At 38.1% G+C, this 27118-nt stretch overlaps 3 protein-coding genes across 5 annotated transcripts; 2 read left to right on the top strand and 1 right to left on the bottom strand.

Moving 5' to 3' along the window:
- The first annotated feature begins 721 nt into the window (after positions 1 to 721).
- On the top strand, positions 722 to 16592 carry LOC132142221 (folliculin-interacting protein 2-like). 3 transcript variants are annotated; one of them, XM_059551913.1, is made up of 18 exons: positions 722 to 999; positions 6258 to 6381; positions 8035 to 8127; positions 8279 to 8379; positions 8472 to 8546; positions 8638 to 8696; positions 9126 to 9188; positions 9781 to 9852; positions 10059 to 10194; positions 10279 to 10480; positions 11045 to 11133; positions 11462 to 11608; positions 11874 to 12043; positions 12755 to 13469; positions 13839 to 13995; positions 14205 to 14405; positions 14849 to 14964; positions 15564 to 16592. In XM_059551913.1, exons 1-18 carry the CDS (start codon positions 914 to 916, stop codon positions 15640 to 15642), a joined length of 2685 nt encoding a protein of 894 aa, XP_059407896.1. In that variant the 5' UTR covers positions 722 to 913; the 3' UTR covers positions 15643 to 16592. The 3 variants fall into 3 exon arrangements, with proteins under 3 accessions (XP_059407896.1, XP_059407894.1, XP_059407895.1); XM_059551911.1 differs by lacking the exon at positions 722 to 999 and adding an exon at positions 3482 to 3736; XM_059551912.1 differs by lacking the exons at positions 722 to 999; positions 9126 to 9188 and adding an exon at positions 3482 to 3736.
- An 887-nt stretch (positions 16593 to 17479) lies between these two features.
- LOC132142220 (zinc finger and BTB domain-containing protein 5-like) lies at positions 17480 to 21286 on the top strand. The gene is made up of 3 exons (XM_059551910.1): positions 17480 to 17642; positions 18175 to 19251; positions 20253 to 21286. The coding sequence occupies exons 2-3, from the start codon at positions 18178 to 18180 to the stop codon at positions 21270 to 21272; spliced, it is 2094 nt and encodes a 697-aa protein (XP_059407893.1). The 5' UTR covers positions 17480 to 17642; positions 18175 to 18177; the 3' UTR covers positions 21273 to 21286.
- Positions 21287 to 23099: 1813 nt separating this feature from the next.
- On the bottom strand, positions 23100 to 26832 carry LOC132142219 (glyoxylate reductase/hydroxypyruvate reductase-like). Its single transcript, XM_059551909.1, has 9 exons — positions 26560 to 26832; positions 25629 to 25759; positions 25472 to 25544; positions 25280 to 25396; positions 25114 to 25202; positions 24908 to 25012; positions 24668 to 24803; positions 23813 to 23943; positions 23100 to 23722 (listed from the first exon to the last, which is right to left on the bottom strand). Exons 1-9 carry the CDS (start codon positions 26718 to 26720, stop codon positions 23601 to 23603), a joined length of 1065 nt encoding a protein of 354 aa, XP_059407892.1. The 5' UTR covers positions 26721 to 26832; the 3' UTR covers positions 23100 to 23600.
- Positions 26833 to 27118: the final 286 nt, after the last annotated feature.

The following is a 27118-nucleotide window of genomic DNA, read 5'->3' as shown; positions in this document are numbered from 1 at the left end:
AGGTGGAGCGATTCGACCAATCAGATGAAAGGAGCGTTTCAGCGCCGCCCACAAGTGCGAATGAAATATTGAAGCCATAAACGGAAATGATCAAAACGTATAATACAGCAGTTGTGTTTGCAAATGCAAACAGACCAAAAGCGTTTGCACAAACGTAAAAATGAGTACCACCTTAACAGCATCCATGATCAAACAGTAACGTTACCCAAACAAACTCTAAACATAGGGCGCTCACATGACGTTAAGCATTTTCTGGCGCATAATGTGACGTTTGAGAACCTAAATCCCCGTTTCTCCCAGTTGACACGGCAACACATAACCGGCGTTTTCAGAAATCTATACCTTGGCCGGAGTTTTTAGAAATTATCGTTTTCAGGGATAAAAACGGCGTTTTCGTGTAAATGACAGGCCACAACGCAGGGAAATATCTGCGTTTTCCCATCGTGTAAACGGGGGCTGAATATCGCTACCCATGTGCTTCCATAAAGGAAGAGATAGAGCGAAAGATTTGCCTTAGCCTACTGTTAAGATCCAGGGGGCGTGGTTGGATCGAGATCCAACTCCTCCCACCTTACGTATATCTAGCCTGTATAAAAACAACGTCTCCACCCCCTAGAAGTGGATGCAACCACGCCCCCTGAATCTTGTGTTGTACAGGGAGGGGCTGCTGAATCTGTGTGCAAATGACCAAAAAGAAGGAAGGGGAATCCTGTTGTTGTTTGGCACGTCCTGCACGTGCCGCCTGTGAGTCCGTGTGTCCTCAGTAGAGAGCGCCCGCGGGTCACTGACAGTCAGCTGGTGCAAACGTCACATGACTCCAGCATGGATCTCCACCAGAGACCTGAACGGACGCTCGCCCTGATGGGGAAACGAGAATCCCGGAGTGTGTGTTTGGAATAAGCGGAGCGCGAGCATGCCTACGCTGCTGCAGAAGCTCCTCGGCAAGAGAGCCGTCGGTAACGACAGCCCCCGGGACTGCTGTACGGCGACGGAGCAATGGTAAGACCGCAAACACGCACACACTACACCTATGGATATACAGTCACGCGCTCGTCACACCTGCACGTGCCAGTCTGTGAATGTAAATAAGCGCGTTCCAGCCTGTGCGCTCTATATGACACTCGCATTTATATTCTCCTCGGCAGACAGCTGTTTTTTAATCTGCAAGAAACACTAGGTGATGCAAATACGTGTGAGTTTATGATCACCACTTTATTATGTGATAGCTTGCAGGCCATAGAGTCACTTGGTCTGTGTGTGGAGCTCTGCGGTCAGCTGAGCATCAGTCCATGCGTTGTGTAACTCTTTCAAGTGCATTTATGCTTGCACAATACTTGCAAGTTGTGTGACAGCTTTTTACTTTGAGGGTACAACAATTCTGCATGTATGGCTTCTGCTGTGTGTTTCCTCCCTGTCAGAGGGGGTGGAGAAGAGCTTTCTGGGACAGTCACGTAGAAAACATACAGATAAATCTAATCTTATATTTCTTGGTGTTTGCTCTCAACTGAAATTAGAAGAAACATCTATATCCAAAAGCCATAGATATATAATTTAGGACAAAAATGTGTTTTAGTGACAATTAATAAAATATAATACAAATACAAATATATCATTTATTTGAACAAATGCGGTAAAAACTGCAAAATTGTGAAATATTATTAACATTTTAAATACATGTTTTTATGTTAATATATCGTAAAATAGAATTTATTCCTGTGATGAAAAGCTGAATTTTCAGCATAATTACACTAGTCTTCAGTGTCACATGAATAGTTGCATGTTGCTTTTTTTTTTGACACCTGTGATACTTTTTAGTATTCTTTGATGGATAAAAAGTAAAAAAAAGAACAGCATTTACTTAAAATCTTTTGTAACATTATACAACATTATACAATACCGTTCAAATGTTTGGGATCAGTAAATGTTTTTTGTTTAATTCAGCAAGGATGTGTAAAATTGATTAAAAGTGACAGCACAGACTTATATTGTAACAAAAGGTATCTATTTTGAATAAATGCTGTTCTTTTTTAACTTTTTATTAATCAAAGAAAACTGAAAAAAGTATCACAGGTTCTAAAAAAAATATTAAGCAGCAAAAAATCTTTGATGATAAATCAGCATATTTGAATGATTTCTGAAGATCATGTGACACTGAAGACTGGAGTAATGATGCTGAAAATTTAACTTTGATCACAGCAATAAATTGTATTTTAAAGTACAGTATATTAAAATAAAACACTGTTATTTTAAATTGTAATATTATTTCACAATATTACATTTTTTTCTGTATTTTTGATCAAATAAATGCAGCCTAGATGAGCATAAGTTTACAGTTTTAAGGATCTGGAAGTTCTGGATCACAACCCCTAAATCTTCTAAACAAATTAGTTCCTCTTCAAGTTTTTAAGTGTGACAGGAATATGCTTGCTTAATGCTTGCATGTGAATGAAAAACCTTCTATTGCTGTTAGTTAAGGTATGTCTTTACTCTAAACTGCAATTACAATTCTTTGTTTAATAACTCGTATTACTCTTTCTGATTTTATACATTGGCTAACCTACGTTTTCAAGCAGTAATACAATATATTGGACACTTTCCAGAAACATGGTCACATGACGATTCAGCAGTTTCCAAGAAGGAAGTGACTCTGCTTACCCACTAAATACACATAAAAAATTGATCTCAGTCTTGATTTGGAGTCACTGTTCAAAACTGATCTATTTGCAGAACTGATTTAGGTCAGAATCACTGGATTTATTAAAATATGGGATTTGAATGATCACTTTTACATAATAAATACTTTTACTGAAGAGAAAGGATCTTATGTAAAATGTGAGCTCTCTGAGAAAGATGTTCTTAAAATATAGATTTTTTTAAAAAAGTTTTTACATTAGAAATATAATTGTTGTTTGTGTGATATTCATGTTTACTAAATTAATTTTAATAAGACAATAAAACAATAACAACAGTGTACTTAGTGGCGTTGATACAGTATAGTGCAAAAGTTTTAATGCCAATGTAGAAATCTAAAGTCTGTCAATTTATTCTGTAAGTAAAAGTATCTCAGAAACCTTTTATTATTAGACAAAGCCAGTAGATTTAGATGGTCACATGATCTCAAAATGTCTGCCCCCATGAGGAGACCCACTCTTTGTAAAATGAATCTGCTTTTAACAGGCTACTGATATGATCTCAAAAGTAATATTTCTATTTTGAGAGAAAATTAACGTGGACCTTTACTTTTTGAAAATGTTCACTCTGTCTTTGTGTAGGGGTGAAGCATATGACTTACTGAATATTTGTTGCAACATACATGGCAAGTGTTAGCAAAGAGTACGTTAGTTTTAGTTTGTTTGCTGAGTTATGCAACTCTGGCCAGTGAGAGTGTCCTATGACTGTGTTTGGATCACATGCTTTGTGAGAGGGTGTGTGTGACAGTCATGTGACGTTTGAGCTGCATTCTATTAGTCATCAGATAGATACGTGTAGAAACCCTTCAGTCTCTGAACACATGCTTCCCAAAAAAACCTCCCCATCATTCTATTTTGTCTTTGATTTCATGAATGTCATCTGATTTGGAGAGCTTACTTCTAGAAAAAGTAAGAACCCATTGTAGCATGCATACACACACTCTCTGTAGTGTACTGAGTGGAATACCTGTGAAGATGAAGATTAAGAGTCGCAAGAAAAGCACTGCAAGGAGGTTGTTCATTCCAGAGGACGCATCATGGAACAGGTACACTGTGTGTGTGTGTGTGTGTGTGTGCGCTTTTTGAGCCACTATACAAATATGGTAACCTTTTTGTTTGCTTATGAGAGGAATCTGCGCTAAAGAGTGTTTTGCGTGTGCATGTGTATACTAATATAATAGTTCTTGAAGAGTTGTTAAAACACAGTCAAATGTGTAACCCAGACTCTGAGACTTTTTCAACTTGCTAAAAATGTATAAACAAACAAGAAAATATCCAATATGTACTAAAATAGAAAACAAGACATTAATTTCATAAACCTCTTTTTGAGGTTTATTTCTGCAACGGTAAAATCTTCGTATTTACTATTTTGAATTGGTGAATGAAAGTTTGAAGAATGAAAATTTCACTCAGCTCATCTGAAATAGTTCCAGCTGTCAATCAGTGTGTGTCTGTGTGAACCACAGTGGTCATGTGACACAGCTGTTGATGTTCATGTGACCTGAAGTATGAGGAAAATCCCAAAAAGGATGGGTCATAAAGGATAATTCATTCTTTGCTTTTTAAAACTGAATCACTTAGTTGTTAGTTAGGTGTGTCTAAATTAAAAAATTAAATTAAATTTATGCATTTAGCAGACGCTTTTATCCAAAGCGACTTACAGTGCATTCAGGCTATCAATTTCTTACCTATCATGTGTTCCCAGGGAATCAAACCCCCAACCTTGCGCTTGCTTGCTTGCTAACACAATGCTCTACCAGTTGAGCTACAGGAACACAATAATTTAGAGGTGTGTATGTACAGATTTGGCTACACTTATGAGGAACAAATGTTTGAAAATGTCCTCACAAATATAATGTAAACTGCTTTCTGTCAGGGTTTGGTTTAGGATATGATGTTACTTTAGTGTAAAAACCACTGTGTTTATAAGGAGTTCTTACTAATATAACTTCTAGGCTCTGTGTGTTTGTGTTTGTGTCAATGTGTAGTGGCAGTACCATCCCAAGCAAGTGTTTTTCTCTCTCTCTTTCCCTCCATCCATCTGTCTCTCTCTTATATACTGGCGCACACACACACACACACTCACGCACGCAAAGTCTCAGTAAGAGAGGATAAAGAGAGCCTGTGCCCTCTGTGTGTGTGAAGGATAAAGGGAGCCTGTGCATAGCAATGTATTGTCCAGCAGCTGGGTTAGAAAAGACTGAGCAACATGTAGTCTAACACACACTCACACTAACACTAACACTAAGCAGTCCGTATACAAAGTCCGTACACTCGACGCAAACAGACACACAGTGATTGCCAACTCACACATGAACACTGATAAAACAAACACACTGCATCATCTACACAATCAGAGAGAAGGAGTGCTGCCGACACTGTGTGTGTGTGTGTGTGTGTGAGGTTTTGTGTGACTTGTGCACTCAGAGCTCAGACAAGCGGTGATGGAGACTGTAAGTCTGTGTTTTCCGTCGTTAGACTTTGGTGATCTTCTGATGTTTAATAGAAGAAACATGCAACTGTGTGCTGTGTAGCTGCTCTCTTGTGGATGTTATTTATACCTATTTTGGATGTATATGTAGTGCTTGGAGGCTGAAAATCAATGTCTGATCACTTTATCATACACCAGGATGGAAAGCAGGTAGGGGGTGTGTATTTGTGTGAAGAAAATGTGTTTTTGCTTTTTACGTATAGGGTGCAATTAAATATTGAAAGTTCTTGCAGTTTTATGGGTTTGATGAAAGCTGTCATTATTTACTCACCTTCCAGATTTTCTTTCAGTGGAACACAAAAAAAGATATTTTGAAGAATGTTCATGCTTCTCTTTTACATGCAGTGTCAGTGATTGATGAACAGGGAGTGACAAGCTCAGAAATATAAAAATATAGCACTATAAATATAATTCACAGTGTTCTGAAGCCATAAAAAAGGTTTGTGTGAGGAAAAGACCAAAATGTACAGTACAGTTTAAAGGTTTGGGCTCAGTAAGATTTAATAATAATAATATTTTTTTTTTCAGCTAGGATGCATTCAGTTGATCAAAATTGACGCTTAAGACTTTTACACAAAATTAATATTTTTAATAAAACTTATATTGATCACTGAATCCAGAAAAAAAATCTATCACAGTTTCCACAAAAATATTAAACGACAACATTAATAATAAGAATAATTGTTTATTAAGCAGCAAATCAGCATATTAGACTGATTTCTGAAGTAATGATGCTGGAAATTAAGATTTGCGTAATTTTGCAATATATTAAAATAGTAAACAGTTATTTTTAAATATAATAATATTTCACAATATGAGGGGTTTAACTGTCATTTTTAAACTTAATAAAAAGCTGTCATTTACTGATGATTTGCAGTATGAGGATACATTTTTAATTTAGGGTTAGGGCTTAATTTACACTTTTAATTGTTGAATACTCAAAAGTTAGTCATATTGGAAGGCTCAGAGACCTTTTTTTTTGCTCAAATGTTTTTTGTTTTTTGTGATGTACAACTGATGTCATAGAGGAAGTATTTATTATTGATCACAGTGACCTGTGTTTCTCTCTCTTTTAGTTGGGCATCTGCTGAGTTTGATCTAGCTCAGATCAGGTTGATAGTGTATCAAGACTGTGAGAGAAGAGGGCGCCAGGTTCTCTTTGACTCCAAAGCAATACACAAACTGGACACATCCGAGCCGGTAAGTTGCTAATGTGGTCTGTGTGTGTGTGTGTGTGTGCGGGGTGGGGGTGGGGGGTCTGAGAGCACTGTTTTGGGAGGAGTCACATGATCCAGCTTCCTTGGATCTCATGACAGGTGTGACTGCTCAGCTAACTGGGTCAAAGCATTTAACACTCACTCATGAGAGTGTGTGTGTGTGGGTGTGTGTAGGTTGCATCTTGATATTACTGTTTAATAAAGGATATGCAGTTTTGGTATGATTTAGAAATGTTTTTATTATACACTTTTCCTGTTAGGGATGTTTTAAGATTGTCATGTCTTGGGAAATCAGACTGTTTCTGGAAGGTGGAAGACACATGCAAAAAAAAAATAAAAACACACAGAAGAACTTACCATAAGAATAAAATGTGGGAAACCTTGAAACGTTCCTGCGGCTCTGCATGTCCTTCTGAAGGATCCCATCATTAGGAAAGTTCAGATGGTCAGGTTCGCATTTCACACGAAAAGGAAACCGATCAAAAAACAAGTCAAGTTATGACTTTCTGCCACAAAGGAAAAACCCTAGACCTCAGGGAATAAAAAAAAAATGGCCTGTTTAATTTATTTATGGTAAAAGTGTTTTCTTATGTATACTGAATTTTCTTGACAATATGCATACTGTATTTCCACTGTTGCTTGAACATAGACTTAAATCAAAGCAGTATTTTTTTGAATGTCCACCCATCTATACTCATCCATCTAGACCGTTGTTATTGAATGTCGCTGGCTCTCTCTGAACAGAGTGTGATTTATTGTCAGTAAGTTGTCACATGATTGGTCTGTTTATTCAGCTCTTCAGCTTTTGTCACAGAGCGAGAGAGAGACAGAATTAACAGTGTGTGTGTACGTGTGTGTATTGCTATTGAATTGTGTCTTTTGTGGTCAAATATTGCTCTTGCAAACACTTCCATATCATTGTTTATGTTTGTGTTCGCGATATTTGCTCATTTAAACAGGGTTTTGACCTGCAGGTTAGAAAAAGATAACTTATTTCATGCATAGCGCTAGCATTTTCAACTTGTGTGCACAAAGATACAGCCAAAAAATACAAATGCTCTGCCATTCAAAGGTTTGGGGTTGGTAATATTTTTGTAAATGTTTTTAAAAGAAGTTGCATTCATTTGATCAAAAATTAAGGAAAACTGAAGTAGCTATTTGAATATATTTTCAATTTTAATAGTACACAAGAATTTTCAGCACAATTACTCTAGTCTTCAGTGTCACATGATCCTTCAGAAATCATTTTAATATTCTGATTTGCTATACAAAAATATTTCCTATTATTGTGAATGTAGAAAACAGCTGTGCTGCTCAATATTTTAGTGGAAACCATGATACCTTTTTCACGATTCTTTGAACAGAAAGAACATTTATTTGATCTATATTATTTATTTGAACTTGAGATTTTTATAACAATGAAAACATCTTTCCCGCCACTTTTTATTTTTAATTAAATCTTGCTGAATTAATGCATCCTTAATTCCGTATTCAGTGAGAAATTAATTCAGTAAGTATTCATTTCAGGCATGCATATATTAATCCTTAATATGAATAAATAGTACACGTTTTTGTTGCAAACATCTATTTGATTCTACATCAGCCTGTAAGAATCCAATTGTGTGTTATCTTACAGACTGCTGATGAAACCAAAACCCCCCCGAACCGGAGTGGTGCTTACCATATCGGCAGTCAAGCAGGCGAGAAAGACAAGCCTCCTTCATATCAGGTTTGTGTTTTAGCCAGTGTCACAGAACTTTATCAGTCAAAAAGTGCAGAAACGCTTTCATAAACTCTAATAATAACAAAATTCCAACATACCCTGTGTAAGTATGGCTTCTTAGAGCACTTTATCGCATTCGACACATTTGTGTGTTTAGTATACCAGACCAGCTCCAGATGTGACCATGCTCGGAGAAATGATGTTTGGCTCAGTTTCCATGAGTTATAAGGGTTCAACGCTTAAAATTCACCACATCCGGTGAGTATTTTGTGTAGACTTAATATATTTTGTAGGAGTCGAGACCTTAGCAGTGTGTATGTGATAATACTGTGTAACTGTGTGTGTGAAAGGTCTCCACCGCAGCTGATGGTCAGTAAGGTTTTTTCAACCCGGTCTGGAAGCAGCACTTCTGAAAGTACAAATCCGTACGTCTCTCGTTTCCTCTCATCTGCAATCTACTGCTAAATCAGTCCGAGTCTGAGTATCACTCATTGTCTACTTTTTTTTTTCTTTAAGGCTACAAGACAGTTTTGAGTCGATGAGCCAAACTTTTCCTAGTCACACCAGCAGCATAGGTAAGATTAGTGCAAACACTTCTTTCCTTCTCATTTTTGCACACCAGACACATAGTGAGCTACCGAGTGCCTACTGTGCATAGACAGCTTTGTTAAGCTCTCATAAATGTACTCTTTTCACTAAGGCTGTTCCAAAAGGTAGGTTTTTTAATTATGCTGTTTTTTATGTGTTGGCCTACAAAAATATGCCATCCCTGTAGCACACTATTGTGAGTGTGAGCATGCACTATTCCAAATTGCTCACTAATGAGGTTGCATTTTAGTGGGTGATGCTGCCCTAGAAGCAGTGTAGGCAGCACGGCAGCTCTCTAGGTTTCAGAGCATCACTTTCATCTGTCAACATTCATTGACTGTTTTCTTAAATCTTTCTCTGATTTTCCCCCAAACATACTGTTTCTCAACATGGCCATATATCACTCCTCTTTTCAGGAGTTTGCCGCGTGCCTAGCGCTCCTCTGCCCTGCCTGGCTCGGAGCGCGTCTTTCTTTGCAGGTTTGTGTGGAATGCTGAAGCAGCGTGAGCATGTGTTGATCTCACATGCACATACCTTTTCGCTATGTTTTATTTTCTACTGTATGCTCTGTCTGACTATTTAGCCCTTGACTGATCTTGGGCAACTCACTTAATGCACTTCCTTCTGCCTTGTTTTAACATACACTGGTGATGCAATGGTGATGCAATCACAACAGCTGAGACAATGTTATTTACACTGGATACTGATGAGCATCTCCTGTGATTTGGTTTGCAAAAAGTATTTTGCATCTGTTTACAATAATACTTAGCGTTGTACACTTGGATCAGTGAAACTGATGTTAATACCAAGTGTGAACAGTCATTGTGGGTAAGCAGCATTATTAAGGATGCGACTGCCAGGTTTCTACGGTACAGGGGTTAACTAGCGCTTTCAGATGGGTCCACGCTTTTGCAGGTGCTTGGTGTGTGGGCATGTATGTCTGTGTGGGATAGTAACCTGCATGCTTTTTGCTCCATCAAATCACCCACTATGCGAAGCAATGCGGAAACACTTTTTTACGTTCTTCAGAACGCAGCTGAATCTGAGGGTGTAATGACTCTGTTTCTGCAGCCCACAGTAATCCAGTGGACATGCCAAGCAGAGGACACAGTGAGGACGGGGACAGTGGCATTGCTCGCTCAGGTATGCACACAAAAGGACAAAGTCAGAATATATTTAATGCAGATTCGAATTGGCTACATTGAACGTGCATTACTTTTTAAAAGTTTGTGGTCAGTAAGATATTTTTTGTCAAGGAAGTTAATACTTTTATGTAGCAAGGGTGCATTAAATTGATCAAAATTGACTCATGCATGTTGCCTGTGACCTCCCACTTTTCACTTCTGCAGCATCTCTGAGCAGTTTGTTGGCCACTCCCCTACCATCACCTGGCTCCTCCTTCAGTAGTGGTTTGTCCAGCAGTTACCAACGCCGATGGCTCCGTAGCCAGGCCACCAGTCTTCAGCATGGCCCCGTGCCTCGCTGGTATGGCTGAATACTTATACGAGTAAGTAATAGATGAGAATACACAGAGGGCAGATATGAAAGATGTGGTCACTTGTGTATTAGGAACACTGAAGAAATGTTCAACTTGTCTGACGAGAGCTGCACCTCCAACCCTACGATGATCCGGAGGAAGAAGATTTCCATCAGCATTATCATCAGCCTCCCGGAAAGAGAGGAGGAAAACCACAATTTCCAGGAGTTTTTCTTCTCACACTTTCCTCTGTTTGAGTCTCACATGAACAGACTCAAGGCCGCCATCGAGAGGGTAAGTGTGAAAGTGCAGAAGAGTGATTTATCCTATTATTCTAGTAGGGAGGGGGTGCAAACAAATTGATTCGACAATGTATTAAAAAAAATTTTTTCAGATGTATCTGGATTTATTAGCAAACTCATTGGAATTGAAATATCATTATTTTATAGACCAAAGAAAATTACCAACTACACTGATACTGGGTTAATTATGCCCACTCATTCTGATTATATGGGTGGGTCAGACATATTTTAGTACAGCTTTTATGCAGAATCTAGAGCGACCATACATGCACTCATTTTTATTTTATTTTTTGCTATTGACATGCTCTCTATAGTCCTCATATATTTATATGAAATGCGTATTTTGACAGTTTTCTGTAGATTCCATCTATATGCTATATGCTATAATAACCCTGATGCATGCACACTATTTACCAATCCAGTGTTCAGATCATTGAAATTTTACGCTGAAGAAGATTGTTACTTCCTGAATCAAACTTGTCATGTGCCTAATTATTTTTATTAAACATTTATACTTTCTCCTTAAGTTCAAACTGTCTGTTGGCTTATTTTTCAGGCTATGATTGTGTGCAGAAGGATAGCAGAGTCCAGTCAGCGAGTGCAGGTCTATCTGTGTCGAGTGATGGAAGCACTGGGAGAATTCAGGTGCTGATTTCATTACACTCTTTATATATCTGTGAATGTATGATCTCTTTAACTGCAGTTTATTATTTTTGTAGCAGTAAAGACGAATTTAAGCCGTCAGCAAGGGAGTGATCTTGGTATTTAAAAATTAAAAATTTTAAGTAATGCTTTAATGTGCTTCTTGTTCTGCCACTTTAAAACTCTTTTGAATCTTGGTGCGTCCTACAGTATTAAACTTCCTTTATTATTCATGAACACCTTGGTGCAGAAGATATTGTCACAGAAGCCCTCAAGTTTGAGAGATACAAGTCTTGGGTTTAAGTCTCATCTGGTTCTCTGTTGGATTTAGGATGACGGTGTGGAACCTGTACATGGCTCCCCGCATCAGCGAGCCAGTCTGGCTTTCCATGATATCGCAAAGTACAGAGCGAAGCCTACTGTGTCAGCGCTTCCTGAAGGAGATGAGTTTGCTGATGGAACATGGAGCCAAGAGCCAGTCAGTGATCTTTAACCTTTCGACTAAACATATTACTTCAAATCTTTAACCTTGTTCTTTTACTAGTACTGTGTAATCAAAGGGATAATTGGAAAATCAATTATTTGTTTCCATCACCGTCACTGATCCTAAGCGTGTCAGGAAACACAATTGGCCAGGTGTGTCTGTGTGGCAGTCAGTTATCATGAACAACTTCCTCTTGATTGCCTTATCATGTTGAGTTCTGATAGGACACTCGTGAACTATTCCTCTCATTTTTGTCTAGGTTTCTCTCAGCTCTCCTTACTGCTGTTCTCACACATCACTTAGCCTGGGTTCCCACAGTGATGCCCAGCAACCTGCCGCCAATCAAATCTGCCTGTCAGAAACCAGCCTCCCAGACAGTGGACCAGTTGGCTAAATCTCACCCGTACAACCCACTGTGGGCTCAGTTAGGTAAGAATGAATATAGACTGATAATAATTCATATTAAATGAATCATCAGTGTGGCAGCAGTGCAAAACCAGTTTCATATTATTTAGCACTTAAGTTATAAAACTCAAACAATAAAAATATTAAGAAAAACTGATTCATAGAAGCAATTCCGAGTCTACATAAATTGCAAAACAGTATTAACTAAAACTATATATATATATATATATATATATATATATATATATATATATATAATTTTTTCCCCCTGGGAATCGAACCCACAACCTTTTGCACTGCTAACGCAATGCTCTATATATACACACACATTTAATATACATACATATATATATATATGTATGTATATTAAATGTGTGTGTATATATAGAGCATTGCGTTAGCAGTGCAAAAGGTTGTGGGTTCGATTCCCAGGGAAAAAAAAAAATGTTTAGCATGAATGCATGAAAGAAGTCACTTTGGATAAAGCGCCTGCTAAATGCATAAATGTAAATGTAGGTCAAACTGTAATTGCCAGATCCTCTGTTGAAGACCCCTGGTCTACTTGCGGTCTCGTTTTTACAGTGATTTCATTTCCTTAAATGACTTAACTTGACTTATTTGAACTTTCACTTTGAAAAAGTTTCAAAAAGAAACTTTAAATGACTAGTCCTGCATATGTTTTAATTTTGCAGTGATTCCCCAGTTTTATGTTGTTTGTTGTGTGTTGTTTTTCAGGTGATCTGTATGGTGCTTTGGGCTCTCCTGTGAGAGTGTGTCGAACGGTGGTTGTGGGACGCAGGAGGGAACTGGTTCAGCGAGTCTTGTATGTTCTGTCCTACTTCATTCGCTGCTCAGACCTGCAGGAACATGTGCAACCACAGATGGACAATCCAGCCTGTCCCTGCACCTCTCAAACCACTGATCCCACCCCTGAAAAACCAGACCCATTAAAGCCTACTGCTTGTGTTATTGGAACGAGTGAAAAAGCACTGAACTCAGACTTGGGTAATGCTATTCCAGGCACCTCAGTAGAACAAAACCATGAGATACTTTTGACTGATACTAAATCAACCAGTCCATCCCCCAGTGTGGACTCGACCACTGTCAGGCCTGAATTTACAGAAATGGCACAGGAATGTTTCGGAGAAGACAGTGACTCTGTTGGAGACGGATTAGAGCACATTTTGGCCAATCAGAGTCCTCTTTTGCATCGGGTGCAGTTTCACATTGGCAGTCCCAGTGAGATGGCGAATTACGGACAACCCGGTGGTCTGACTGGGGCAGGGTGTGGACACGGACTGGACAGGAAGTTGCATCAAAGGCTTTTGAGTGACATACAGAGGAACGAGAGTTCAGATAGTGCACTAGGTGACAGTGGTGATGAGGAAGCATTGCTTCGAGAACTGTACATGACTACAGAACAAAACGAGTACGAGTTACCTCTACCAAGGCAAGTGCAAACCAATTTCAACATGGACACTCTACTAATGTAAAGGGGTCATATGATGGGGTATTATATTATATTTGATCTTTTGGGAGTCATTGTACTATGAAAACAAACCGTAACATTCTCCAGAGTGCGAAAAGACCTTTTATTGAAACTAAGATGCAAAAACAGCTTCCTTGCAAACCATTGATGTAAGACACAGTAATACATTTGAACATATGTTCGTTTATCTCTATGTGTCAGTGTTGCATATATTCAGTGTTCAAAAACTCGGCCCACCCAGTTATGATGAGAAAATAAGATTCTATCTGCCCTTTGTTGTGAAAAGAGCCACGAGGACTGCAGTAACCTAGTGTGTTTGTTTCTGTGTAGTTGTCTGGTAGAGAGTCGAGCCAATGTTAATCATTTTGGGCGTTCTTTGCTGGGTGGGTACTGTCCTCAGTACATGCCTGACTTTGCCTTGCATGGAATCAGTTCTGATCTCAGGCTCAAACAGTGCCTCATGGCTGACCTCGAACACACTGTTCTCGTAAGTACAATTACATTTACAGTTAATACAGTAAATAGGAAAGGATTCATTTATGTTGAGTGTCATTAAGCATGTTCTAGTTTTTATGCTTTGCACGTGTAATTAAATTTGCTTTCTTGTTTGAAGTTTAATTTTCACTCATAATGTCATGAATATATTTTTAAAATAGCTTACATTAAGGTGAAGTATGCATCTCTGTGTTTGTGCAGCATCCGTCGCTGGATGAACCAGTGGCTGAGGCTCTATGTATCGTGGCGGATACAGATCGATTGAGTGTGCAAGTGGTGACGAGTCAAAAGCGCATGTGCGAGGGCGGGCGGTTGGGCAGGGACGTGATGGTGTCCAACCTCGTACACACGCTCATCACATCAGTTCTGCAGCTTTATGCGCTCAACATCGCCTCCGACTTTGTAAGTATCCTTAACAGACACATGCAGGCATATTTACAATGCAATGTCAAGTATGGTTATCTACACTAAATGGGGTCTATAAAGAAATTGATACTTTTATTCAGCAAGGGGGTGTTAAATGTATTAAAAATGATAGCAGCAAGGTCTTTAACATTGATACAAAAAATACTTTCTATTCATCAAAGAATCTTGAAAATAAAGTATTACACAAAAATATTAAGCAGCACAATTGTTTTCAACATAAATATAAAAATAGTTTCTAGAGCACTAAATCAGCATAATGATTTCTACAGAAAAGTATTCTGAAAATCCAGCTTTGCCATCACAAAAAAAGCTTTTTAAAATAGAATAAAAAATGAATACTGTTTTACTATTGTAGATTCTGATTTCTTTCTTTGTGTGTGTGTGTGTGTGTGTGTGTGTGTGTGCAAACATCATGTCAGTGTGTGATGCATCTGGAAGACCGGTTACAAGAGGTGTATTTTAAGAGTCGATCCTTAGCAGAATATCTGAGGGGACAAACCAGGGTCCATGTGAAAGAACTGGGTTTGACACTTGGGTAAGATCACACTACTCACTTACTCTGACTCTGATCCTACACTTTAAGCAACTGTATGTACATTTCTTTTAGCATGAAATATAAAAATCATTCTGATGGTACACTAACTTCTAATAAGGCTTCTGTTTTGATCTCACACTAAGTTTGGCAATGTCCTAAATTCAGTGAAAATGCATGTGTAAAACTATCCCGTTATTAGGACAGTCTGATTGTGCCACAGTATAAAAAAGGTCATTCCTGCTAGAATTCTGCATTCTTTTTTTCCTCATAATTCTAATTTTATTTTCTCTGAATTCTGAGTTTACATCAGAATAAAAAAAAAAATGTAATTGTGACGTTTTTTCCTTTATATCACAGTTCTGAGAAAAAAGCCATAATCGCGAGATATAAACTTATCGCAATTACCTTTTATTTATTTTTATTCTGATGTAAACTCATGGCAGAAACAACCTTCCATAGAATTCCACTCACTGTAGCGTACTCTAATGTACACAAAACTACATACGGTTACTTTAAGTCATGCATTATGGTAATCATTAATGCATAAAGCATGATAAGAAATGTGCAAATGTATACATTTATCTATTTCTTTTTTTCAGGATTGAGTCCAGTGACATTCCATTGGTTGCCGCAGTGGCCAGCACACACTCGCCCTACGTGGCCCAGATCCTTCTTTAAATAGACCATGCAAGATTTATTACACTTTTAGGACCAATCGAAATGTGTTCCTGTTCTGCGTGGACCAGCAAGGATCTGACCACTATCAGATGACCACACCAATCATGATGCACTGTGCTCGACAACCAATCAGAGCCTACACCCAGCCTTAATATGCCAATCAGAATGCCTCGTTTGTCCAGCTGACTGTCTATTCGGTGTATGTACGTACAAATGTGTATGCTTTAATCTCAGAAAGATGAGAACGTTTACAGAAAGGGGGAAGAGGTAGATCGGAGTGTGATATTAAACTGTTACTGTTCATCACTGGTCAGTCCACAGATCGTGGATTACAGTATTAATCTGGTGCTACTATTGTGTCAAAGGCTTACTAAAGAACACGCACACTTTTGCGCTCTGTCCTTGTGAATGCTTTGTTTCTTTTAGTGGTGTATTGCACTGAAAGACAAGTGTCACAGCAATAGAACCCCAGGTTTGTGACACTAGAAATAAAATACATTTACATTTTTTTTTTTAATTGTTCCACTTTAAAGACATAGAGAAAGATGGTTATTTTTGATATTTTCAAAGAATATTCTACCTCAAGTAAAAGATCTGAAAGTGGCCTGTTGTGAATTTATGGGATTGATTAGTCAGTATTATATCAAGAATGCAGTGTGCAGATATCGTCATTGAGTATATACTTAGAAGCTGCATTTCGGATTGAAACAAGCCTGTTTTTCATGTCTCTAGTGTATTTCTGTACTAAAAGTAAATGTAAAATTGTCTTGCATTTTTATAATTTTTTTATCGAGGTTGAACTTTTAACACTAAGGTTTTGCCACTTTCAGTAGTCTCTTGTTTTCCTTTTGGTCTGTTTTGTGCATGGTGTTTACACGTATGGTTGAATGCAGTTGTCTATGACAACAGGAATAAATTAAATAAATTGTCAAGAACTTGATAACTCTGTATTTTGTACTTTTATCTTCTTTTTCATGGTCCAGTTTGATATTAGATTATGATAGCAACCTTATATAGAGTTAAAGTTATCTTTGTGGTTCGCTCGTGGACAATCAGTCAGTTTGAACTATGATCATTTTTTTTAGGGAGGTGTATGAAGTTCAAACTCACGTGTTTTTTGGAAGTAAATTAGTACTAGTTTCTAATGAGATATTACTTAAATTCGAATTCATTGGAGTAATAAATAGATTTTTAAATATAAAAAGGAACAATAAGTTACTAAAATAAAGTGATGCAGCATCATTACGAACAAACATGATCTTACAATGAACAATGAAAATATATTTATAAATGAATATACTTAATATAAATTATACATTTAGCCACGATTAACACCAAGATACATTTAAGTTGTGCAGAAGAAGACATTTGTAACGATTTTTTATTGAATACAGAACATGAGGATGAGTCGATGATGATAACATCTTTTATTTTTTGGGTGACCAATAGCTTTAATGTTTGTTAATGTTCATAATAACATATTCTAACACAGTCTACAAAAATAATGTCTTTTTTTTGATACTCAAGAAGTTTAATACTTAGGTATTTTTCTAAACAGCTACTCTTTTTTTCACTATCTGATGTCTTTACTTTTGCTTAATATTACGATTTGATACTTTATCCACCTCACTCAGCTTACTCATAATAAATAAAAGTAGATACATTGACAACTGGGTGGGGTTTTGTCCATAATTTAATTATGTTAAACCAGTATTCTTCAAACTATCATCTTTTGTGCTCTATAGAAGACAGACATAAAGGTAAATGATCTCTAAATCACTCTTTGACCATGCACTCGAGCGTTATTGACACTCTCCAGTACAGCAGGTGGCGGTATGGATTGGTTTTCTCAACGCTTCCAGAGATGCTGTTTCCCGTGTCCTCTCTTCACACAGGCCAGTGCGTCGGATAACTATCATGGACAGGTTTTACATGTATTTCTGGATGGTATCACGAGACAAACCCGGGGTGTCTGAAGGCGTATGAAATAAACGTTAAAAGTAGGTGTGTTTTATCCTCATTTAAACAAAGAACTGCTATCAATTCACTCTCATATCCACATTTTCTTTCGCTGTCCTGATTTTATTATTAGGACATGCGATGTGTGTAAATAGGACACCCATACAAGCTCTACATAAAACTCGTTCTTTGTTTTATTTTGCAGTACAGGGGGATTTATCGTGTTAAATAATGACTTTTCTTAAATTGCCACATATTTGAAGTATTTGTCTTCTTTACTTGCGTATGAATAGTTGTTAATGTTTTTCATGTTATATTTGAAAATGAAATGAAATGGCACACACTGTATTTTCACAACTTTTTAATACAGTGTACTAAAAGACGTTTCAACAACTAAATAGTTGGCATTAAACAGTACTGTCCATTAAACACACTGTACATCTATTTCTCCTTTTCATTGCTGTCAAAGTTAAACTTGGCTCCACCCTGACTAAAGTCTGTACTTCACGTCCGATTTTGTTTGGGCATTAAATTTTTCCTCATCTTAGTCATCTATTCTTCATTGGTCCTCAGGTCATGGATTTCCCAGGACATTTTGAGCAGATCTTCCAGCAGCTGAACCACCAGCGGCTGCATGGACAGCTGTGTGACTGCGTGATCACGGTTGGCAGCCGTCATTTCAAGGCCCACCGTGCCGTGCTGTCTGCCTGCAGTACGCATTTCCGAGCACTGTTTACTGCTGCCGAAGGAGATGCCAGTACGAGGATGATCCAACTTGACTCAGAAGTAGTGACGGCTGAAGCGTTTGCTGCACTGATGGACATGATGTACACATCCACGCTGATGCTAGGAGAGAGTAACGTCATGGATGTCTTGCTGGCCGCTTCTCATCTACATCTGAACACTGTGGTGAAAGCTTGTAAGCACTACCTTACAACTCGAACTCTACCCATGTCTCCCCCGGCAGACTGTGGTGGTCAGCATCACGCCGAGCCGCAACAAGCAGCAGCAGCAGCTGCCAACTCTCATCTCCAGCGCTCATTTCTGCTGCAACAGCTCGGCCTGAGCCTGGTCAGTTCTGGGGGACCAGGGACCGGGAGGAGAACAGGTTCAGCATGCGCTAGCGGGTCGGTGGATCAGCATGGTTCTCATCCGAAACGCCGTTTCCTGAAGCGCAAAGAGCCCTTGTCCCTGATCGCTTCGGAACAGGGGAGGCCACGCTTCTCCTCCCAGGTGCAGGGGATTGTGGGGCAATCAGAGGGGCGTGTGGGTGGAGAGGAGCTTCTGTCTCCGGATTCTAACGGTAAAATAGTGGATCAGGTCGTCGCTGGGGTCATTCCAGGGGATGATGGAGGTTTACTAGACCAGGATGAGTATCGAAGGGGACTGACCCATGAAGACATGCAGCTTCCCACTCAGTCAGATGGAGGGAGGGGAGCAGGACCAGAAAAAACGCTGCTGTTGCCACGTAAAGAGGAATACCCGGATGCGAGCCATCACCATAGTGAAGGGATGAAGATAAAGAATGGAGATGAGGAAGAAGAGGAGCACCAGCACATGCAGGTCGTGGTCAAGACTGAGCCAATGAGTTCACCTGAGGCTGTCGATGAGACTAGTGATGTCACGTCTCAGGCAGAAGGGAGTGACCAGGTAATTGTTTTTGAGATTAAGCTAGTGGGACTGTAACGGGTGTATTTTGTTACTGATTTGTGAGTGTTAAGTTAGTATTTTGCTACCTAAATTGTCCCAAACTGCATGCCTCTCCATTTTGGAAAAGTAGAATTCAAATTATGTAAATTTTCAAGAGGCAATGCTGTGTTAATGATCATAATCAAGATTATCTCTTTTTTTATTTATTGATTGCTATTTTCATTTTTATGTTAAAAACATGTACACTACCTTTCAAAAGTTTGAGGTCAGTAAGTTTTTCTTCTTTCTTATTCTGCAAGGAGAGCAAAAGTCACAGTAAAGACCTTTATTTTGTTACGAAAATATTACATAAAAAAATGCTGTTCTTTTGAATTCTGTGCTTAATAAAGTATTCTGAATTTTCCAAAATAATATTAAGCAGCACAAGCGGTTTTAATGATAACATTCCTGAGCACCAAATCAATGTTTAGAATGATCTGACATTTATTCGAATAAAAGACATTTTAAAATATATTAAAAATGATGTTGGATTTTAATAATATTTCACAGTATTTCTGTTTTTGACTATTTCTGATTAAACCTAGTCATGGTGAGCATAGAGACATCTTTTAAAAATGTTAAAAAAATTTTACCGACCCAAACAAAAGAGCAAATTTTACAATATATACAATATATTCAAGTTTTTTTCAATTCAGTTTTATTTGTATAGCGCTCTTTACGATACAAATCATTGCAAAGCAACTTTACCAAAAATGAAGTTTCTACAATATTTACAATACATTTGTTGTTTAATTTTATTGCTGCTTCAGAATATATTATTTAAACTATTATTATTATTATTGCCAGTTTTCGAGATTTCAGCTTTTAGCCGTTCTACTAGAGTCCTACTTAAACACATTGCCTATGCAGAAATGAGTTGTATGGGAGTGTTACTAAGCTGCCTGAAAGGTAAACTCGCTTGCATTGAAAAGGGGCTTTGTAAATACTCGATGTTCCCTCAGGTGGAGCCAGCTGGAGAAAAGCTGGAGCTGAGTCCAGAGGGCAGTGAGCGCAGCTACTCCGATCCCCAGCCCAGCTCTGAGCTGCTGATTAAAGGAAACAAGGGCTTAGGAGCACAAGAAGACAGAGGAAGAGGAGAGCAGCTCTCCTGCAGTGACGCTTTGGAGTCCTCTGGAGGACTGCATATTTCCAGTTTCCTCAGCGCAAAGGCCTTTGCTGGCAGAGGGGCGTCATCTAACCTTGGTTATAGTGTTGACAATATTCCCAACACTACAACCGGAGAGTTTCTAGCAGACCACGATTCTGCTCGCTTCTTCCTCCCAAACGATTCCATCAGCACTTCATCTTCCTCTCTGCAGCTCTTTCCAGGCGGTGCACAGGTCTGCTCTGACCTGCAGCCAGAGTCACTTCTTCTGCGGCCGCTGCATGATGGAACAGCATCATCCTCTTCATTAGCAACGTCCCGTGGTGGATCGGTGGACCAGCTCGCGCTTGAGTTCCAGCGAAACATTTTGGGAATACAGGCCTTCCCTCATTCATTCAGGGGTGGTGGAGGGTGCCAAGCATACAGGCGCATCGCCCCCAAAGGTGCTTCAATGCTTACAGACAGCCCTCAGCAATTTGATGCTGCCTCCTCATCCTCTTCCTCCTCAATGCTTCTCAATGGAGTAAACTTTGAGGGTTCTGTCCCCGCAGGTCAAAACGGTGGCAGCTCAAACTCGAACCCGCTCCCCCGGTTGACAAGAGCCTCTGCAGATGTTCTGTCAAAATGTAAAAAGGCACTTTCCGAGCACAATGTGCTAGTGGTCGAAGGTGCAAGGAAGTATGCCTGCAAGATCTGCTGTAAGACGTTCCTCACTCTGACGGACTGCAAGAAACACATCCGAGTTCATACGGGAGAGCGGCCGTATGCCTGTCTGAAATGCGGCAAACGCTTTAGTCAGTCCAGTCACTTGTACAAGCACTCAAAAACAACCTGCTTACGATGGCAGAGCAGCGATATGTCTAACAGCCTGCTCTAATTCAACACGATCGCAGGCACTCCAAAGATGCCAAACGACCAGTTAGTTAGACCCATTAGGTTCTGACTCTTCTTCCTTATTCTACTGAATGGGAAGATCATCCACCTTTATAGTAGCTATAGGAACTGTTTTAGGTGTTTCATGACTGTAGTATGTTGTTAACATGCCATTGATTTTACAAATTGAAGGGATGGTTCACTCAGAGATGTTATACTAAACTTGACTTAAAGATAAAGTGTTTGCACATTCTTTTGGTTGTTGTTCATTCAGTAAACATCAGTGGGCTCCAGTGTTTTTTGTGGACAAATTTATTTGAATCAGTCTTCAGAATATTTTCTTTTGTGTTCTGCAAAAGAAAGTAAGTCATACAGGTTTGGAACGACATGAGGGTGAGGACTATCTCTTTAAGTTTCACTGTGAGATGTTTTTAATTGAATACAATTCAATTAAACTGCCTATATAACTGAAACTTCACATTGGAAAATTTGGAAGGAACATATATATGAGATACATATAAGTCTAATTTATGGTACTTTATTTATTTATTTTTTGTACCTGTGCCTGAGTGTTGTTGTTTTTTTTTTTTGCATGAATGTTGACACTTGAGTGTTCATGAAAAAGTTGTGTTACAACACTCCTAGTATGTGACCCTGGAACACAAAAACCAGCCTTAAGTTGCTAGGGCCCCATCGTATGGGTCAAGATTATAAATGTTTCTTTTATGCCAAAAATCATTAGTATAGATCTATATATTATAATATATATATATATATATATATATATATATATATATATATATATATATATATATATATATATATATATATATATATATATATAATTTTTTTTTTTTTTTAAGTAAAGATCATGTTCCATAAAGGTATTTTGTACATTTCCTCCCGTAAATATATCAAAAAAACATTTTTGATTAGTAATATGTATTGCTAAGAACTTCATTTGGACAACATTTTTTAAAGGTGATTTTCTCAGTATTTCGATTTTTTTGCACCATCAGATTCCAGATTTTCAAATAGTTGTATGTCAGCCAAATATTATCAGATCCTATCAAACCATAGATCAATGGAAATCTTATTCAGATGATGTATAAATCTCAGTTTTGAAAAATTGACCCTTATGGTTTTGTGGTCCAGGGTCACATATAATCAGCAAATATTCTGGGCATATCAGAAATCCAAAACATGTTTGAACTCTCAATTTACTCATTAATTGTCAAACAGCAGTTGACCTTAAATGTATGTGCATATGTGTTAAATGTAACTAATTATACAGGACTTTTTCTTTAAATGGCCTGAATCACATTGGAAGTAAACAACTGCCTTATGTGATTTTTTTAATTGATGCTCAGATCTAGAGATACCGTAAGTGAATGAATTAGTGTGAGTCTGTGTAATGGCTATGAATCACACATTGTTAGAGCACTCATTTTTTCCACTGGCTTAAAGAAGAATTAAGTGAATAAAGTCATGAAGAATGCTATTCATTCAGTCTGTCTTTTCATCCATGTATTAGTCTTATTTGAAAAGTGACAACTAAAAAGTTCCAAACTGGCCACATATTTATGGACTCATGCATGGATGCATGGATCTCAGTAGTGTTTGCTCTTTGTAGATGATTGATCTCAGATTGTGAACCTTGCCTGTGTGCTCACAAACACTGGGTGTTACACCAAACGCTTTTGGTGTTACAACACAAACGTGGGTTCAGCATTGTTATTCTTTTAAAGGAATATTTAATCTAAAAAAGACAATTCTGTCACTAAGCTATATGCTTTTTTTTAAAACCCCAGCCACAGTCCATGTAGTCCAGTTTGCTTCTCATTTGTTTGACATTTATGTTGTACTTTTGACATTTATAGACTCATTTTATATATTTTTTGAATGGATGCAGGATATACGAGTTATTGGCCAATAATAGACTATTGGTATCGGTCAATATTTCATTATTAATTGTGATGCTCATTTTCTATATTTTTGCAAAGCCACCTTTGCCATCAATTAACACAATAGATCACCACTAATATTCAAAAACGCTGTTAAAAGTCATCTTTAGCGCAACTCAAAATGCATATCCATTTGTAACATTGAAAATAATTATTTTGTTAATTCAAAATTATAGACTGGCTATTTATTGGTTATTGGCTTTAACATGTAAATAGTTAATTTTGTCTTTTTTTTATTAAGGCTTTGGACAGTTGTGGTCACTATGAGCTGTTCTCTTATGGAAAATATCTGTGTGAAGAATTTTCAGATGTTCTCTGATTTTTTTTTATGTCCCAAAAATTCAGAATTTTAATTTGGTGGTCCAGTTCTACAGCTTGAGTTCTTTAGGCATGGTTTCTCCTCTGAGTCCAGCCAGCAGGTTGTCGGCAGCAAGAGCAGACATGGAGTTCCGTGTCGTGTAGGAGGCACTGGCAATGTGGGGAAGAATCACTGCAAATTCAAACATGGAGACACAGGTTTTTTTCAGGAAACACCTTCCAAATACTTGACTAAAATGCATGAACGCATGTGCATGCTTACCGCAGTTTTTGAGTGTGAAAAGAGGATGGTGTGTGGGCAGCGGTTCAGGTGTGGTGACGTCCAGCCCGGCTCCAGCGATCAGACCGGTGGACAGGGCTTCATACAGGTCCTCCTGATTAACCACACCTCCTCTTTACATTAATAACACAAACAGAAGCATGCAGTGAAGGGCCGAGAGTCACTAGTGTACTGTGGTTTATGTTCAATTGAGGTTAATGGTATAAACAGTTTATAAACATGACATTTACAGCCTTATTTTATTATTTTGACATTCATATACACTGTAAGAAAATAGAAAAAGCTACAAGTAATTTTCTGCCAGGATGTTAACACAGTACATTGAGCCCAATTTTTACAGACTTTTCTTGGAGTGTAAGGCAGGGATGTGCAACTTCGGTCCTGGAGGGCCACTGTCCTGCAGAGTTTAGCTCCAACCATAATCAAATACTGGATAAGTAGAAAGCTACATGCAGGTGTATTTGATTAAGTTTGAAGCTGTGTTTGATTAAGTTTGAAAAATTAATTAATATATAAAACAATTAATATATAAATATTAATTTCATAACACTTCACAAGATCCAAGTTTTGCAGCATTTTATTAATTTAGGTTAATGTGTCAGTATACTATTGTTCATTGTTAATTCATAATGAAAATTGTGTTTTTGTTACTTAAAATCAAATATAAATACTACATCAAAAACTTTAACTGAACTAAAATAAGTTTTAATTAAATATTTTAAAAACTAATAAAAATAAACAACAATTTAAAAAAATAAATCTAATTACTAATATTAATATATACTAGAATGCTATATAAATAATTAAATAACAGTGGAAAGGATGTCTTAGTGCTACCTGCTTGTGTTGATGAAGATGGCATTTTTCTTCATCTTGGAGAAGAGATTCCAATTGCAAATGCCATAAGTCTCTGGAGTCAGAGCACAGCATATGGCCAGGAAATCAGACTGTTTGGCCAACTCATCTAAAGAGACTAAAACACACACACACACACACACAGAAACACAGTCCATTTTTTGCTACCATGCAACTCCAACTGTCATGAAGGTTCTGTGAAGTTTTCTGAGATTTTCCCACCATATTCGGCCTCTATCATATTTGCGAGCTCAGGTCTCGGCGCCACATCTGTGTAGATGAACTTTTTCACCTTAAACGACTTCAGACGCTCGGCGATAGCCACACCTACCCAGCACAGACACACATAAATTAATCCGACATATTATGATCCCCACCTAATAAATGATTCAGAAATTATATAGTCATAAAACCATCCTACTCCTTACCAATCCTCCCAAGACCCAAGATGCCAACTGTGCTGTTTGCTAGTTCGTGTCCACACAGCCATAAAGTTCTCCATGTTCCCCAGCCACCTCTAAACACAAGTATAAATCAGTATGTGTCAGTGCATGATTAGCTAGCAAATGTGTAAGTTTTGATGGTTATTAGTACGTTTTAGCCTCATGTGTGGCCTCAATGAGTCTTCTGGACGTAGCGAGTAGTAGGGCAACTGTCAATTCAGCAACGGAATCAGTCAGAACATCCGGAGTATATCCTACACGGATTCCCCTGGAAAACACACAAGCCAAGTCATCAAGGCAGAGTTAAAGAAATTCACATCAAAATTTTACTCATGCAACTGACCTTTTCTTGAGCTCATCCAGAGAAAGATGATCAAAGCCCACTGACATAGTGCTGACGACTTTTAGATTTGGACCTGCATTATTGAGACATGCATTTATTTGGTCACTGCGTTTTTCCTGATTGGTTTCAACCTACTGATCGTGCATCACAAGCTAACCTGCAGCGTTCAATAGTTGTGCGTCAATCTTCTCTGTGAGCACACACAGTATTCCTTCGCAACCTTTGACCTTTTTCAGCAGCTCCACTCGGGGCACAGGGTCATCAGAGTCCCACATCTCAAACTGCACCCTGGGATTGAGAATTTAATTAAACGAACATCTTGGATGAAATGGGAGTGAGTAAATTATTAGGAAATTCTGTAAGTGAACTAATCCTTGAGTCTTTAATTTAGAAAAAAAAAATAACTTGAAGGTCTTGGTGGGGTAAACTCGGCTGTGTCCTTGTTGCACATAATGAATTAAATAACATTTACAATAAGATCTACTTAATTCATTAGTTAACATGAACTAGCAGTGAGCAATATTTATTAACCTTTCTAAATGTTAGTTAATAAAAGTAGCTGCAATTTTTCAGTTCATGTCAGTTTACAGTGCATTATGTTAACAGCTGCAACTTTTGATCTGAAATGAAATGTATTAGTAAATGTTAAAGCTTAATAAATGCTGTAGAAAGAGGCCAAAGTTCATTGATAATTCATGTATGTTAACGTATGTTAACAAGTTAAACCTTACAGTAAAGTAGGCTATTGTCACATGTTGTGTTGCTCCACCAATATTCATTTTACAGTACACTACATGTACTCACAGTGCAGCATAAGAAAGTACTGGGTAATATAAGGTAACTAGTCTATAGGGGTATAGGGTCAGGTTTAGTACCTGCTTATTACCCATTTATTGTAATGAATAAATAAGTATAGCTATACATGCGGAACTGGACTGTAAAATAAAGTGGTACCCAATTTTTAAGGTATCCTTTTTATTTATAATCTTTACAGTCATAACAATGTTACGTCAAATAATAGATTTTGGGCAAATAACAACCGAACACATTTTACGAAAGTAGTTGGTGTTTAAATGGTTTCAACCTACTGTCCGGATTTGCGGAGAATGTCCAGTCCGTCCGGAGGCACCTTGCGCGTCACATACACTTTCGGTAACGTGGACATCGCGCGATTAAATCCGGTGACGGTACACGGGGCGATTCTCTGCAGTCTCCCGAGCGCTGTTCTTGTGCACCACATTACGAGCATTATCAGTCAATTCAGGGATCTGAAGCGGTAGCATGGGCTGTGTGTGGACAGTTTGGGGAGGAAACGAATGGGTGGTCGGTCTCTCCACACAGCACCAGGCAGAGAGCACATATGTCAGATATGTGTTTTGTTTGTATATTTGCTTGTACATTCCAAAGTACCATAACCAATCACAACACACGGTGCATGCGTCTCAAGTTCTGCTATCTGTGGTATTGATTTTGTTTCAGTCAATCATTAATCAGGATCACAAGCAAATGTTTATTGTAATGAATGAAAAATATCTAAATGCACTTTAACCAATGCGAAAGAACATGAATTTAAAACTAAATAATATAATTCAAATATATTGAATTAACTTGTTTATAAGAACTCATCAAAAAAAAAAAAAAAGAGGA

Source organism: Carassius carassius, chromosome 6 (genome assembly GCF_963082965.1).
Source record: "Carassius carassius chromosome 6, fCarCar2.1, whole genome shotgun sequence".
NCBI lineage: Eukaryota > Metazoa > Chordata > Actinopteri > Cypriniformes > Cyprinidae > Carassius > Carassius carassius.
The sequence above is the reverse complement of the archived record's forward strand: the minus strand, read 5'-3'. Positions and strand labels throughout refer to the sequence as shown.